General features: G+C 49.4%; 6 protein-coding genes across 6 annotated transcripts; 2 read left to right on the forward strand and 4 right to left on the reverse strand.

Moving 5' to 3' along the window:
- Positions 1 to 807: 807 nt before the first annotated feature.
- On the reverse strand, positions 808 to 1,842 carry ABOM_001856 (period circadian protein; the record flags this gene model as incomplete). Its single annotated transcript, XM_022528986.1, has 3 exons — positions 808 to 1,229; positions 1,289 to 1,606; positions 1,671 to 1,842. The coding sequence occupies 3 exons, from the start codon at positions 1,840 to 1,842 to the stop codon at positions 808 to 810; spliced, it is 912 nt and encodes a 303-aa protein (XP_022393359.1).
- A 2,570-nt stretch (positions 1,843 to 4,412) lies between these two features.
- On the forward strand, positions 4,413 to 6,171 carry ABOM_001857 (arylsulfotransferase family protein; the record flags this gene model as incomplete). The annotated part of the gene is made up of 2 exons (XM_022528987.1): positions 4,413 to 5,085; positions 5,138 to 6,171. The coding sequence occupies 2 exons, from the start codon at positions 4,413 to 4,415 to the stop codon at positions 6,169 to 6,171; spliced, it is 1,707 nt and encodes a 568-aa protein (XP_022393358.1).
- A 798-nt stretch (positions 6,172 to 6,969) lies between these two features.
- Positions 6,970 to 8,744, reverse strand: ABOM_001858 (uncharacterized protein; the record flags this gene model as incomplete). Its single annotated transcript, XM_022528988.1, has 4 exons — positions 6,970 to 7,466; positions 7,585 to 7,984; positions 8,129 to 8,186; positions 8,242 to 8,744. 4 exons carry the CDS (start codon positions 8,742 to 8,744, stop codon positions 6,970 to 6,972), a joined length of 1,458 nt encoding a protein of 485 aa, XP_022393363.1.
- A 686-nt stretch (positions 8,745 to 9,430) lies between these two features.
- ABOM_001859 (uncharacterized protein) lies at positions 9,431 to 10,195 on the reverse strand (the record flags this gene model as incomplete). The annotated part of the gene is made up of 1 exon (XM_022528989.1): positions 9,431 to 10,195. The coding sequence occupies one exon, from the start codon at positions 10,193 to 10,195 to the stop codon at positions 9,431 to 9,433; it is 765 nt and encodes a 254-aa protein (XP_022393362.1).
- A 2,194-nt stretch (positions 10,196 to 12,389) lies between these two features.
- Positions 12,390 to 14,041, reverse strand: ABOM_001860 (uncharacterized protein; the record flags this gene model as incomplete). The annotated part of the gene is made up of 5 exons (XM_022528990.1): positions 12,390 to 12,520; positions 12,568 to 12,774; positions 12,832 to 13,248; positions 13,299 to 13,742; positions 14,017 to 14,041. 5 exons carry the CDS (start codon positions 14,039 to 14,041, stop codon positions 12,390 to 12,392), a joined length of 1,224 nt encoding a protein of 407 aa, XP_022393458.1.
- Positions 14,042 to 14,442: 401 nt separating this feature from the next.
- On the forward strand, positions 14,443 to 15,519 carry ABOM_001861 (uncharacterized protein; the record flags this gene model as incomplete). The annotated part of the gene is made up of 3 exons (XM_022528991.1): positions 14,443 to 14,794; positions 14,849 to 15,289; positions 15,338 to 15,519. The coding sequence occupies 3 exons, from the start codon at positions 14,443 to 14,445 to the stop codon at positions 15,517 to 15,519; spliced, it is 975 nt and encodes a 324-aa protein (XP_022393459.1).
- Between the last annotated feature and the right edge of the window lie 435 nt (positions 15,520 to 15,954).

A 15,954-nucleotide genomic window follows, 5' to 3' on the forward strand; every position in this document is an offset into this window, starting at 1 on the left:
CCTCGTCTCAACCTATGATGCCGCCCAGTAATAAAATAGAGTAAACCATAGATAACAGTAGGAGGTAAATGATATGGCAAAGCCACCACCTGTAGCCCAAGTCTCGAAGTAAGAAATGATTTTCGCAGTGGACAATCAGAAAGCACTTGGTGGTACCCACCTAGGAAAGTGTGCTTAGAATTAGACGATCACATATGTGATTGCTCTGCGTTCCACTGTGCCTCATGCAGCAAATACTACGTGCTCACTGCAGCTAAGAGGGGACTTCGGGATAATGCCCATCAATGGAATCATCCATCCCAGTCCCCTTATGCTTACCAACAGTGCCCCATTGGTGGTATCGTTGTTTGGATTGGACAATATAAGCGCCGAGCTCAGAACCAGTGGGACCAGGTGATGGTGGGGAATCTGACAGCAGCAATGCTATCACACGGCCTAGGCGTGGCCATTCGTTTTCGTACAACGGTCACTAGACACGCCACGGCACTGCTCCTCGTGCAGTATAGTGCTGTTGGTAATTTCAGAGCCAAGACATTTCCTGAACTCCATTTAGGGATGATCCATAGTCTACATCCCATCCCTGGATACTGGTCTGTCGCATACTCATTTCACTAAGAATTACTACGAGTTTGAGTGGAGGTGCATTAGATATCATATCAATGTTGATCATATTACGATCATAGCAACTTGAATAAAAGTACATCACATGAAAACGTCGCCAGAGCAAATTTATCTCGAAAGGGACAGGAAGGGTACTATTTCGCTCGAATCATAAACATCTCTCGTGACAAAGCCCGTGCTACCATCTTAGATATGGCGCTGGGTACCAACGTTGTGGCGGTTATCCAAGTCGGAGTCGACGCGAGGGTCAAGCTTGTTGGCAAGGTTGGAACTATGGGGCCCCGCAGTGGCGCTACCGCCAGGGGTGTTGTAGCTGCTGCTGGCAAGACCCTGGTGGCGGGCACGGTTGTCCATGTCGGAATCAACACGGGGATCGGCCTTGTTGGCGAGGTTGGAACTGTGAGGACCAGCGGTGGAGGTAGTAGTACCATGGTGGCCAAGGCCGGTGCCAGTGCCAATACCAGTGCCAGTGCCAATACCAGTGCCAGTGCCAATACCAGCGCCAGTGCCAGTGCCAGTGCCAGTGCCGTAACCGTGGTTGGCTCCAGAGGTGTAGGCACCAGGAGTACCCATGGTGCCAGTAGCTCCAAGACCGGCGGCGCGGTTGTCTGATGATGTTTTAGTCTAGATATATGATAATCCCGTGGGAGAGAGAGAAGTCACTTACCTCGGTCACTGTCAACAAGGGGGTCGACCTTGTTGGCCATGTTGGACGAATGAGGGCCATGAGCACCGCCCAGAGCTTCGTGACGAGCGCGGTTGTCTCTGTCGGAGTCGACGCGGGGATCAACTTTATTGGCGATGTTGGAGCTGTGGGGGCCAGCATTGGTAGAGTGGGAACCAGTATGTCCAGTTGTGCCGAATGGAGCATCTACGCCGCCAGCAGCGCCAACGGGAGCTTGCTGAGGACCATGGGTGCTGGAGTGGGTGGTAGCCGTGCCACCGGGGCCAGTAGTTGTAGTAGTGTGATGACCAGCACGGTTGTCTATGAAAAGGCGGTCAGTCTTCTATGGAAATACAGCTATGTTGAAGAGCTAAAATTGACTTACCACGGTCGCTATCGACACGAGGGTCAAGCTTGTTGGCGATGTTGGAGCTGTGAGGGCCGTGGTTGGAGGATTTGTAGTTCTCGGTGGTGCCGGTGCTGGTATGGGTGGTGTTGGAGGTCGAGTCGTGATGGCCAGTAACAGCCTCCTTAACTTTGTGCAACATTCCAGACATTGTGTGTGATTTGGTAATGGTATTGGGATTGAAAGACGAGTGTCCGCTGTGATGTTGTGTTGTGTTGGAGTATTGTCAAGATGATTGTAGTCTGTTGGGGTATCTCTGATCAAACTCAGTCAGGCTGGGTTGAGTAGTAGCTTATATACCTTCTCTTCTTTGTTCCTGGAGGCGGTTTATACATCCATATGACGTAGGATGATGGTAGCTGGTCTGGGGTAGCCATGAATAAGGTGAATCTAGGGCATTGTTAAAAGGATACTTGATTAGATCATACCGTCTTGGATGTGGGGCGCGTGTGGCGCTCGCGCTGCTCTGTGGCTGGTGGGGCCGCCCTATGACGCCATCCCGCTTTTCCACGTATTCATCCCACGGAGCTTCTTCGTCCCCAACAGGTTTTGCGCAGCGCATGGCTGAGGTCATTGGCTTTCGGGGACCTTGGTTCAGCATATCTCAAGGAAAGTGCTGGGTTCTTCAGCCGCCAGTGGAATTACAACATGGAGAGCATGTCCAATCAGGCAGCACTATTCTAGACTACTAGTGATGGATTTGACAGGCTGTGCACGTCCTCCTCGAGTCCGTACCGTGTGTACCGTCGAGCTTCACTGTCCTATTGAAAGTGAAAGAATGTCAACATGTCGGGAACAGGTTGCACACCAATCGTCATGGTTCGCATACCTTCTCAAAGCTCTCATGAACCGTGACAGGAGTAGCTCGTGAGTCGTTACTTCCGAGTCCTCGAAGGTTATCAATGGCTATTATTAGCCTCTCAAACGCAGTCAAACACCCTTCTGAAGGTCATCCTGTCGTAATCCTGGTCGATCAACTGCTGATCATGACCTCAGTCCATATCAGTATGCACTTACCATCCCCATTGACGCCACAATCATCACAGAATGGTCGAGGCTTTGAGCTTTAGCCGTTTATGTTTTCTAAAACCCGATTCCCTCAGGCGATTTTCCAACCGTTTGCGCACGTATCTATACTTAGCACTTATCAATTGAAGGGCTATATTGTTATCTGGGCTCCGGGATAGCTATGTTCCGGGTATCAAGACCGCGAGGTATGATGTCATATGCCACGAGTGGCTGAAAGCTTTCTCAGCCATAACTCCATACGCAGTAGAGTAGATGGATGTTATAGTATGACCCCCACAATAGCTATGCTGAAAACTTAACTGTAAAAGCAATTATATGGAGCTTTACTCAATTCGCCAATGCCTATGTCGGTCCAAGTACTCACCTCTGTTCTCACATTTGACCGTTCTGCATAATAAAATAGTTGAATAGCCTCAGCCTTGCTACCTGTAGAGCTTAAAGCTGAAAACGTATTGTCATTTAAGAATGCCCGTCTTGTGATCTGTGCTTGGGTCGATTTGAGAGCGAGGTACGCAAATCAATTCAACACAACTACTATCTACCATCAATCCCATGACAAAAAAATATCAGCTTCCCGTTCAAACCGTCCTGGATCAGACTCCAGACCCGCGTTTAAGACAGTGAAGAAGATCCCTCAAGCCCTCCTTGGGAGCTTGGGCAATCCCCTTACCCGCTTGTTGAGCGCGCATGCTGTCATCTCAGACCAATGGATAACTCCTCGGGGTTATTGATATATAAAACACTGGAATGCTCTTTAACGAGTATGGTATGGCCTCACAATTTCACCTACACATCTTGAAACAAAAGATTCCCACCTATAGATTGACAACATTCCCCTAGCACAGGTTGACTTCTGGTCGGTCCCACAATTATGAGTCCCTTGGGCTGGTGGGGAGCCTAACCCCACGCCATATGGTTGTATGTGCTACGCGTGAGTGAAAAGATCAGATAAATGGCTAGTGCCATCATACAAGGTTAACTCCAAGTACGCTTGGCATACCCATTCTCTCAATTGAGCGAAGCTGCTTCAGCGACAGCCACATGAAGCGCTGAACTCATGAAGTATCTGTTCAACCCTCTTCTAAAGTACGAATCTTGGTAGTGCCTCGTATCCAGTTTCCACCCCATCAAGCACAGACACTTTTAGGATCACGCAATCGGTTTAACATATTCTTAATTCAAGCTTCATACATATTGCTCATAGAATTGGCATAGGTTTACTATGCCTGGTAAATCGAGCGATCAGAAAGCCCAGGGCGAGAACAAAGTTAGACGGTGAATTGTGTTCACTTGGCAGACGGCGGGCACCGAATCGGGTAAGAATCGACAGAATCTCGTTAAATTGGCCTGTAAGGACTGAGCTTCTGCGGTCGTAACCGAAATGATATTGCAGGAAGTCAACGTATTCTACATGGCCGTTGGGACGGGTGCGGGGCAGGATCACGCAAGAACCGACAACAGTGCCATCATCAATCGCCACTACACAGTATAAAGAACGCTGTACACCCAGACCACATCAACTTCCTTTTCTTTGTAACAGCTCACACACGGACAACCCTAGAACTGGTCACAATATCAGGATATTGGATCTAGACATTTACTCAGTGCAGAGGCTTTAGCAAAGGTTAATGTACCCATCCTTGAGCAAAATGAATCGACCCGAGGCTGATCATTGTGCTCTCAGCACGCATCATGCGCTCGCTCTGGCTTACTGCGTTGCTGCCCCTTGCGGCTGCCGACTGGCAATTCAAGTCGCGTCCTGATCTGGCGCCTCCCAGACTAAACATCACCATTCCGGCAGCACCCGATGTGGAACAGGGATATCTCTTTATTGCTCCCTTCGCAGGCTTCGCGGATGAGGCCGGGGAAATGCATGGCCCTCGTCAGGCAGCTCCCTACATCTTTCGTGATGACGGGGAGTTGATTTGGTCGGGTTATGGGTATTACTCTATCTGGGCGACGAACTTCCAAAAGGCCCGCTGGAAGGGCAAAGATATCCTCTTCAGCTTTGAGGGAGATCACAATGCGGGCTACGGCCATGGTCATGGCCATACTACTATCTTGGATCAGCATTACGAGACCATTCGTGAGCTGCGTGCCGGGAACCACAAGCTGACTGACAAGCACGAATTCCACATCATCAATGAGGAAACCGCTCTCATTCAGATTTACCAGCCCGTCCCAAAGGATCTCACTCGATGGGGTGCAAGCCCTGAGCAACAGTGGATTGTCGATGCTATCATCCAAGGTAACCACCAGTATCCCATATCCGTTGAGCGTGAAACTAAAGTTGGCATAGAGCTCGACATAGAAACTGGGGAGCTTCTCTTCGAGTGGTCTAGTTTGGATCATGTGCTTCCTGACGGTGAGTGCTATGTCTGTCTTCCGAGCAGCGACAAGTAACTAAATTACTACAGAGGCCATCCTCCCCATCAATCCCGGGCAAGCCGGCTCCGGTTACAACTCGTCGGATGCGTGGGATTACTTCCACATCAACTCCGTCGACAAAGATGTGGAGGGCAACTATCTCATTTCCGCCCGCGATGCCTGCGCAGTCCACAAAATCAACGGCTCCACTGGCGAGGTTATCTGGCGCCTTGGTGGTGTCAAGTCCGACTTCGATCTTGGGCCCAATGTAAAATTCTGCTTCCAGCATCACGCGCGCTTTGTCTCTCGGGACGGTGATAAAGAGGTCATCTCACTGTATGACAACTCTGCGCACGGGACTGAGAACGGCCGTGGTAGCGAAGTCCACACCCATCCCTTCTCCCAGGGCAAAATCATCGAGGTCAACACCGCTACCTGGAAGGCTACGATTGTCCAAGCATTCCAGCCTCCCGATGGCCTCTTGTCCAAGTCTCAGGGGAGTACTCAACTCCTCCCCAACGGCAACGTTCTCGTTAACTGGGGCTCCGAAGGTGCTCTCACCGAGTTTCGTCCTGACGGTACCCCTATCTTCCATACCTACATGGACTCGGGTTTCCTGGGCTTGGGCGTTGAGAACTACCGTGGCTTCCGGTATAACTGGACCGGTCTTCCGAACGAAACGCCTGCCATTGTTTCTCTCGAGAATGATCAGGGTACTACTGTGTACGTTTCTTGGAATGGAGATACCGAAACCAAGGTCTGGCGCTTTTACCAAGTTACAGATGACTATGGCTCGCGGCAATACCTTGGTGAAGCCAAGCGTACTGGTTTCGAGACCTCCTTTTCCCTCAAGGCCGGCACTGTTCATACGGTGTCTGCGGAAGCCATCGGAGCTAACGGTCGGATCCTGACTTCCACCGGTATTGTAAAGACACAGGCTGAGATTTTGCCTCCAGTCAAAGGATCTGATGCATCCTCGCCAGTTTCGCTTCTGGACAAGATGCAGCCTCAGGTCTACTTGGGTCAAACGAGTCGCTGGGAGGAGTACATGATCCTGAAGGTCGATCGCTTTCATCTGGATTAAACCACCACTCCATAACGTTCCCTTAAGTGACTCTTCGGGAACATGATTCTCCATCTGCCATACGTCATAGTTCTTGCTGTCCGATAAAGGCATACTCATGCTTCCAGTACCTAGTCGCTATCTCATAGGTATAAAACAAGCTTTTACTATGTACCATGTCACTTATTAAGTAGAATCAGTAATGGGGTCTTTGGCAAACCCCGCAAATAATTCCCATTCCAAGCAGGCCCCAAGACTCCGCAATAGGCTGTCAAGGGGTCAAGTACTTGTTTCTAATAATTGCAACTAGCCTTAAAGCACAAAGGTGAGAGTCGTGCCGGAAAAGTGAGGCCCCCCCTGACCTTCTCTCATCTTCTCTCAGATTCCTCAAGTCCCCTGGCATCCAGGTCGGCTTGGTGGCTCGCCTGCCATGACGACCACAAAGGATGGACTTATGCCCGGCGGCGTTTACATGACTCGTAGCATATCCAGATAGCCCCTGTTTTGCATAGTCCTCGGGCAGAGCCTGAGCCAGCTTCGGCCTATCAGTATCACAGAACCACCGTGTATACCCGTCACTCCGATTGGCCACTTCATCAATGTAGCTATACTTCCGTGCCTTTTCTTGGTCTTCCTTCTTGAAAGTTCAGTTGTCGATATTACCTGACAAATGAGATACAAGGAATCCGCCTAGGTTCATACCTAAAGGGGGCCAGTTCTTCCATACGAGTCACATCATGCAATGTGAATAGTACGATGAACCAATATAGGGTTCTCATATTCAAAGATGCACCTTCGGCTCACAACAGGACATGTCCATCAAGACATGAAATAAACCTTGTCCGGGTTCACCTTCCAGTCGTCAGGGTACCGCTGCGTGCAGTTCAAAATAGCCTGATAATCCAACCCGTCGATATTCTCAACTGCTGGGTTGGCACCACGTTGACACAGAACTTGGCATATTTTCACCTTCCGGTTTCGTGCCGCCTTGTGTAGAGGCGTTTCAAAGAGAAAGGCATCCTGAACATCGACTGAGGCGTTCCAATCCAGGAGTATATTGATACCTTCCAACCAGCCCATAGCGGCAGCAAGATGCAAAGGGGTGTTATCTTCGAACATGCCGATATCTGGATCAGCGCCATTCTGGAGTAGCAGTTTCATCAACTCAGCATTGCGGTTGGAGACAGCACTGTGTAGAGGCGCCTTTCGATCGCCTTTGAGATCAACATTGACGTCAAGCAACGGCTTGTACTCCAGGAGGACCTTCAGTAGTTCAGTGTGATTATGATGTGCAGCTTCATTCACAGCGCACCAACCTATAAGGAGGTCAGATGCATCAAACTTTTCTGGGGGGGGGGTACGAGTAACGTACATGATGGAAGCTTCTGAAGTTTACATCCGCGCCTCTATCCAGGAGGATTCTGGCTGACTTACAATCACCTTGTATGCACACAAATTGCAGTGCCGGTCGGCCTGCACTAGTGGCGGCGTTTGGATTGGCCCCATGGTCCAGCAAGAGCTTAATGATCTCGCCCTTTGCCGAGGTCCCCGAGTCCGCTGCCCAGTGTAGTGGGGTGCGCCCGCCAACGAAAGTCGGGCCCTTGCTGTCTGCACAGCTACGAGTGTACTGGCGAATGTCGACTCGGGCACCGTGGTCCAGCAGAAACTTCGTCATCTTTACATTTCCCAGCTCGGCGGCGAATGAGAGTGCGGTACGGCCATCCCGAGGCCGCCGAGTGTTAATATCAACCCGATCCAGTAGGAGCTCCACAAGGCGAATGGACCCGCGTTTAACTACTTCGAAGAGCTCCTGCGCGAGCTCAGGATCGACCGGCTTGGGCGTCGCCGGTCGCGATAGAGTGTGAGTCGGGGAAGTGCTTGTGCTGTCTATTTACAGCCGCGGAGTTTGGACCGTTGTCGCCCAGCGGACTATTGCTGATCCTGCGTCGTCATCGAATGGACATCTATTTGAACAAACAGGAAGGGCTGAATCATCAGGGCCGGCAGATATCCCTGATATCCTCAGAGTAACAAGCCTATCAACTGTCAGGCTGAAACTCGTATAGTGAACGATGCGACTGAAAGACGTACAATGTGAGGGTGCCCATGGCGTCAGAAAAAAGCTGTTTTGTGCGTTGTAGCTCAGACACCCGGATGAAGACATCCTTTCGCTTGAAGAGCCACGCAACCCTGTTAATCGATCCCATCGAGGGTAGAGGCTCAGCAATTGCACTACCATCTCCATCCTTACCCTTAATTGAGGCTTTGTCGGGTTTTTCATTCCGAATGCACGAGCCCAGATATTCTTTTACTTGTTGGCACGTCTTCTCACATCTTTTAATGAGGCCTTGAAGGCTATCCATGCCCTTCCGAATTTCAGGGTCTTGGTCCACGGCGCTTTGCGTCTGAGGAGACTCCAAAGATCGTTGCAGGTTGGACAGAAGAGTGCTCAGGGCCTCCACATCATCTCCAAGGACACAAAGCTCGCGCGGGGCATCTCGAATTGTCACGATGATTTCGTAAAGCTGCAAAGACGCCTTGGCTGCTGTCCCGGATAGTTGTAAGATCGCAGATGCGGTTCCAATCCCTTCCATCTTTTATTGACGACTTGATCGTAAAAAGAAACAGTTAAAAGCAACCGTGATGGTTTGCCAGATGCCGTTGTGCGGGTCGATATATTGGGGTGCTGGCCGCGGAGCGACGAGGCTGTGGCTAGCTGAAGCTCAGCCTCGTGCTGCTGTGCCAATAGGGACGCTCGGGCTTCGTTGTCTGTGGAGCAGTAGGCACTGTTCTTCCTGACTCATCGCCCCTCTGGTACTAAACCGGGTAGCTCACATTTGGTGTGCAGAGAAGTCTTGGTCTTGCCGCTAGCTCGTTGGTGACGATCGCCGGGGTAATACTTCCGTCTTCTCTAGTCTTATCTCATCGCCTCAATTGCTGCAGATCCTTGTGAAAAGAGAAAAATGTATACTCTATTTCGATTTCCAGCGACTGCATCCTATAGACTTCACTTGCCTCCTAAACCTAGACGACTAGACCTGCTAAAGAATTCTGCCTCAAGCACTCCTAAGGTAACTATGAGACGTACTAAACCCGACTTAATGATCAAGTTAGACTTCCTGGGGCATATTCAGATTGATTGAGTCAACTGGAAGAATAGGGGATAAGCCATCCCTGTGCACTACATCATAAAGGAGGGGACAGCCATGGCTTGAGACAAGAGAAATCCCAGCGTATGCATTAAACAAAGCCCGTCACGAAACTGAAGATGAAAAGACTATTAAGAATCATCCGAGAACCAACTCACCTCGTCACGCGGACCCCTGGCCTGCTCAATACGGACCTCATCGAAGGTAAACACCCCACCGTGCCCATTTTCTCCCACAGCCTGTTGATTCTGGTCCCCTAGGCTGCTCTGCTTTCCGTCCGACGACACTTCGACCCATTCCGCTGCTGGAGGCCGCAACGGCTTGCCGTCCGAGAACACCACCCAAGTGCTGTCCTTCTCCAACCGCGCATAATCAATACTTTTCGTCCTGAAAGGCTTGAAAACAACCTTCAAAACACGTATTGCGCAGATCAGTTCTCCCTGCGCGGGATAGCTATTCTCACTATTCATGTAGCAGACCGAAGAACATCCTTCTAACGTAGCAAGCCCCTCCAGCATGTACACATCCACTTTTTCGGCAATCCGATGTTGCAGCCATTTTCGCACGACCTTTTCTCCGCTGAGATTGTGAAAAAGCTCCCTCGGCTTTTTGAGCGTGTATATCTTCCCGCCGGTTGGAGGCATATCATTGCTACCTGCAGAGCCGCCGGTCTTGAATAGACGGGAAATCGAAGCAGAGAGACCTGGTTCTTTTGCGGGCTGAGTAACGGCATACATGTCGGGTACAGATCTGACGGCGTAGTCCTCGATTTTTCCCAGAGGCCAGGGACACACTTGAGCGCCCAGTTTAGGCTCCTTGATGCTGGTGATCAGGCTGCCTAGAGTAGCCTCGTGACTTGAGACGAAAGGGGCCCTCAACATGCGCTTGGCTGGCATTTTGGTGTTGGGATGCAATTCTTTTCGTCGAAGGGTTAGTTTCAAAACTTTTTCTCAAGGGGAAATTGTGCTATTTGTTATGTTGCTTTGCTTCACGTCTTTCGGTTTGTGCATGTTATCGACAGCAAGCAAGATGCTCTAGTAAAGAGCCCTTTATAAGACCAAGCCCTTGTGCAAAAGCTCACCCATTTTCACAAACCAATTCATGGGGTTGGCTTGAACAAAGGCCAAATCGTCACACCACGTACTTGGTATACTCGGTAACCGCCAACACTACTTTGACGAAGCTCTGTCTTTGTTTGGTTTTCTTGGTAGCGTAAGATAATGCAAGGACCTTCAGTGGCCCTATAGCGACAGCACGGTCAGATATATAGCCCACTATAATCCCGCCTGGCTCGAATTGGCTCTGCGGTTACTGGTCCAACGACATCGGTTTGACAGGGGTGCATTAGATTCGAGTTTCGGGTGTATTGTTCAAAAAGATCTAGGCGAAACATGAGGCTATGGAGTAGGTCCATACATAGCTACGACTTATTCATTATTTGTTTTGCTTCTTTGCGATGATTTCTATTGTTAATTCAATGTATAAATGTTTGTGCTGTTTTCTTCGGCACAAAATCCAGCAAAAGCAAAAAGATGCAATCCTTTGGGTTGCAAGAACGGTTATCTCCTTATCAGGAGGCGGATATAAAAATATCAAAAAATGGACACGCCGGTAATCGAAACCGGGACCTCCTGAATGCAAATCAGGCGTTATACCACTAAACCACGCGCCCTTGATGAAATAATTCATTTCTATTTTATTTTATCAACCACTGGGCTCAATGTACAGCTAATCGGAGATTCGCTTCAACATCACTCTCTTGAAAGGTTAGAGTAGGGGTTTTTGGAATGTCTGAATGCAGTCAAAGACGCATCGTGAGATCACGGCATTACAACTCTGTATTCTCTATTATTACTCGATCTCGTTGTTTCGAATGCCACGTAGCTAAATCATGCCTAGTAAGAAGCACACGTGACCCAACTTTGTCGTGTCAACTACTACTGGCAGCAAGTCCTGTTACAACTTACGGCACTGGCAAGTGATTAGATGTGCTTCGCCATGATTCCAAGAATAAACAAGTGTAAGTATGGAAGGCCGGTGTAGGGACAATGAAGAGCATGAAGGCACTGTCAGCCTGCGGACATGGGTACAGTACATACTAGATCCCTTTAGACTGGCAGTGATGCGGGTGACTCAGGATCCAAGCCTGCAGAGAGTGCAACAACATAAGAAACACTACAGTTGCTTTTGAACATGCCATTAGTTGGGATAGTGAGTGATCCATGGGTGCAAGTCCTATGATAATATACACTCTAGTCTCCGTACAGAGATTGTAGATCCCCCCATTCTTGGATGCTCAGCACGATGACTATGGCGGTGGATATTTCGCAAGGGATATTGGCCCCACCTAGCAAAAAGAATTGCCCAATGATTACAGTGGTGTAATACACACAAAAAAAGCTGGTCCCGGAGAGGCTCGAACTCTCGACTTCTGAGTTATTAGCTCAGCACTCTAACCGACTGAGTTACGGGACCACTTGTTGTGAAACGGACGCAATAATGGCTACATGAGGCTTGGGCTAAAAGCCGCAGACTCATGCAGAGAATCACCAGCAGGTACTTCAACCTTCGACCAAATCGGTCGGAAATTAGTGCACATTTCTTTACTACTATTATTAATTAGGGTACCAGAACGAACTGGAATACATTGTGTCCAGAGTCTGCGTGGACATTATAGAGAATGTTGTCGACCAATTGGTGAGTTGAGAGCTCATCATGACTGCAGCTTGTGGTTATATATTTCTGACGGGTAATACGAATAGATTCCTGCGTACAAGACCGATGGTATCCAGCCATACCAACACTCCAAGCCCTCGAGCTAGAATTTCGATAAAGATCCTACTATAAATAGTCGTTAAAATGTTAAAATAAAAAGCTAAGCATGAATAATTGACCTGCTCATATATGTATAATTCGAAAAAAGACAAAAAGACATACAGAGTCGGAAGCAAAAATCGTGGACTCGCCGGTAATCGAAACCGGGACCTCTCCAATGCGAATGGAGCGTTATACCACTAAACCACAAGCCCTTTTTATTGGTTCCATTTTCGGATAAGCCCTACACGACCCATGGTTACTAATGCCATATCTTCACCCTCGAGTCCTCGATCGCGCGAGCGACTTTACTATACTCATCACAGGCCAGCCGGTCTTGCTTCCCCATTTTCGTGTCTCCTCGATTAATTCGTGAACTCTCTGTGAATCTCTCAACCACGGTCCGCCTGTTCCAGTTAGTAATAACCTCAGCGGTTCTGTGCACAGGACTAACAGAACGAAATCGGGCCAAACGAATTGACCCACACGGGCGCGGAATTGCTGAATATCGCAAGAGCGGAGACTTGGACTGCATGATGGTCGAGCTTCTTCTCAAAGTCATTCATTCGGTCAATTTGTTGGAGTGTATTCATTGTTGTCTGCATCGGCTCAGCAACGCTCAGGATGGCCAGGGCCGTGTGGTAGTATTGCAGGCTCGAGGCTGATATTGTCAGCTCACATATTCCATACCTGAACGAGTATCATCAAGTGTCTATACCATGCCATCCACTGACGGTCCATATACCCGGGAAGCTGCTTTGTCCGTATAGCCCCGGACTACTAATAGGCTCGAATGAAGCAGGTAGAGATGCACGCCATGTATCGAGGTCGTCGCTGAGCGAGCGCCACTCGTGCTGCTCTAACGGCGACGCATCTTGATCGAGGCATCGGTTGATAACTTTGCCCAGTAAGTACGTTATCCTGTTAGCAAGGTCATCCTCACCCTCGATTGATGGAGGGAGCTGTTCCTGAGAGAGCTCTATCATAAGACTTCGCTTCTCTATAAGCGCCACGGTAATATCTTCTCGCAGGTAACTCCAGAAGCCGGCACCGAGTAACCCCGTTTCAAGCCCAGCAGGCCGACTTGCTAACAAGGAGTATGACCCCTGAAGATGATTCTGACAGCTGACATTTTCTACTCCATGTTAGCACACACACTACAAACAAGACCGGGGAGATGCGCACGGGATATGATCTCATAAGATCGCAGAAGACAAATAGCGGCAAGTGTCTCGCCGGTCCGGAATTCATCTGGATCTTCCGTAAGCTGTAGCAGGGCCTGGACACTCTCAAGGTGATATGACTCTGCCACGTCCCAGAGGTCTTTCTTAAGGAAGCTCGAACTCTGACTCGCCGCGGCAAAGGCTAGAATGGCGCTGAGAAGGAGCGAGTTTTTGCGCGCACAAGAAGGGACTATGTCACCGAAATGTCTTTTTACGTCGTTGAGGTCATACCATCCGGCCAGATGCTCGATGTAGTAACGGAATATTGCGGCAATTTGGGGATCTCGGAGTGCCTTTCCAGGATCTTTCGTCGATATGTACTCGGCGGATCGCGACTGGTGGTTAAGCTTTGATCTGGGGTAGTGGGCGATCTGGACTGTTGTTCTCTTGCGGAGCGGTTGCTCCACTGGCAATCTCGAGAAGCTTTTTGGCAGCGAAAACACACAGGTCGATGTCCATCACCTGTTATGTAGATTAACCTGCAGATCTATTGGAACTGATTCGTCAGGCTCACATTTAATCTTTCTGGATCTGCATTGCTGACTATCTTATGTTAATAGAAAGCTTTATCAGAGCCAGATTGGATCCAAGTGGGGTCTAGTGTACCATCCTAGCAAAGGAGGAATTGTGGCACTGCATTAGCGTACTGGGGCAGCTCCGAGAGAATGGGCTAGACCTACTGTTTGTTAGAAAGGGTCGGGGCATGATGGAGTAGCGAACTGGTTGGAGCTCGCATTATCCTCGAGTCCTCGCCGGAATGCAAGCCCATCGCTAAATGCGTCACGAAGTGGATCTTCCTATTGCCACAGGACCTTTATAACCACTGTGCTGATGGGCCGGCCGCACGTAAACTAAAATAAGCTCACGCACTACCATCCGGGGTACACGGAACTCCAGACCCACCCAAAAACGAAATGCGAAGTGCGAAAGCCGAGCGTTGATCGTCGACAATGCATCGGAACACCCTGGTAGACAAGAGTATAAAAAACACTCTCTAGCCCTGAAAGATGCAACGAGAATATATTCCACTGTACTTATCTACTCAGCCATACAATAGACCACATCTAATTAACAACACACCATACTAGCCCCTTCGTCATACGAACATGCAACGCATCACCCCAATCACTAGAGTGTGCAGGCCTGCGAGGTTCTGCACTCAACATCGCAACACATCAGGTTTCCCAACGAGCATCTCCCCCTCACAGACAGAAATCAAGAACCGCCAGCTTTCTCCGCAGAATTTGGAGATCGCAATCCGAAGTCTCCACCACGACGGCTTAGTTGTAGTGGAGAACGTCGTGCCCCACGATGCCCTAGACCGACTAAACCACAAAATGGTCGAGGATGCATGGACACTGCGGAATAAAGAAAACAGCCCCTTCAACTACAATCCCGGGAATATCCAGCAGGATCCTCCGCCTATTCGGAAATACCTTGACTCTGATATCTTCCTCAGTACGTGTGCCCGATGCTCTACTGAATGGACAATGCGTACTAATGAAGGCCCAGATCCCATTGCTACCCAAATAACCTCAACGGCACTAGGGCCCCGTCCAAAATGGACCTTCTGTTCTGGAAACTCAGCTATGCCACCTACAGCTGAAAACCCGCCCATGTCTCAGCCAGTCCACTCTGACGCGGATTTCGCCCACCCCACGCACCCGTTCGCCTACGTCGTAAACATCCCACTGATAACTATGACTCCCGAAAATGGGTCGACAGAGATATGGCTGGGAACACACACCGATTCGGGACTGCACGTCCAGGAAGGGACGCACGGTGAGCGAGCAAGCGGGCGAATTCAACTGGATATCCTAGAGAAGCGAAGGATGATCCGGCCGCCGTGTCAGCCTGTTGTTCCTAAGGGTGCGTTGGTCCTGAGGGACTTGAGGCTGTGGCATGCGGGAATAGGAAATCAAACTGATGAGGTTAGGGTCATGTTGGCGATGAGTAAGTCTCACATGTCCATTGAAGAGCGATCGTGGCTAATGATCGTAGTTCATTTCGCGCCGTGGTATCGAAACCCCATGCGGTTGGAATTTGCAGAGGATTTGAAGTCCCTGGTGGAGAATGAAACGGGCCTTGAGACTCCTGTTGACTGGGTTGCGGAGTCGGAGGCGATGTCGCGGTATTTGAATAGGGGATTTGGAAACTCGTATGATTTCAGTCAGCGGCCGTAGGCGGCTCCATAGCTGCTTCACGGTGGGGGAAACCAGAGTAGACAATGTAGTAAGATATACGATGTTCTATTGCTCGAGTTTTCTGATATATTCAACTTATGAACAATGCAATGCCAATATGGTCGCCCCCGCGGCTAGATCCACATCCTCTCTTATGTCAAGTTGCCATATGCTAAGAAATGCTGTAATGGACCCACACTCCTGGCGTCATAACAATAAAATGGAAATTGCCGTATCTCATTGGCTGTCGAAGAGCATAACAAATCACCACAGACATAATATGGTACATCGTCTATAGCCTCTATCGCTGTTTGGCGGTTAGATATAGATCAATACGCAGAAAAGCTGTGATTAGATATGAACCAGTTACTCACCCAATAGCTGTTGGGTCTGAAGCATATAGCGTATATGCGAAAGCAGTATTATCCTAGATAA

Source organism: Aspergillus bombycis, assembly GCF_001792695.1.
Source record: "Aspergillus bombycis strain NRRL26010 chromosome Unknown contig00007, whole genome shotgun sequence".
Classification (NCBI taxonomy): Eukaryota; Fungi; Ascomycota; class Eurotiomycetes; order Eurotiales; family Aspergillaceae; genus Aspergillus; species Aspergillus bombycis.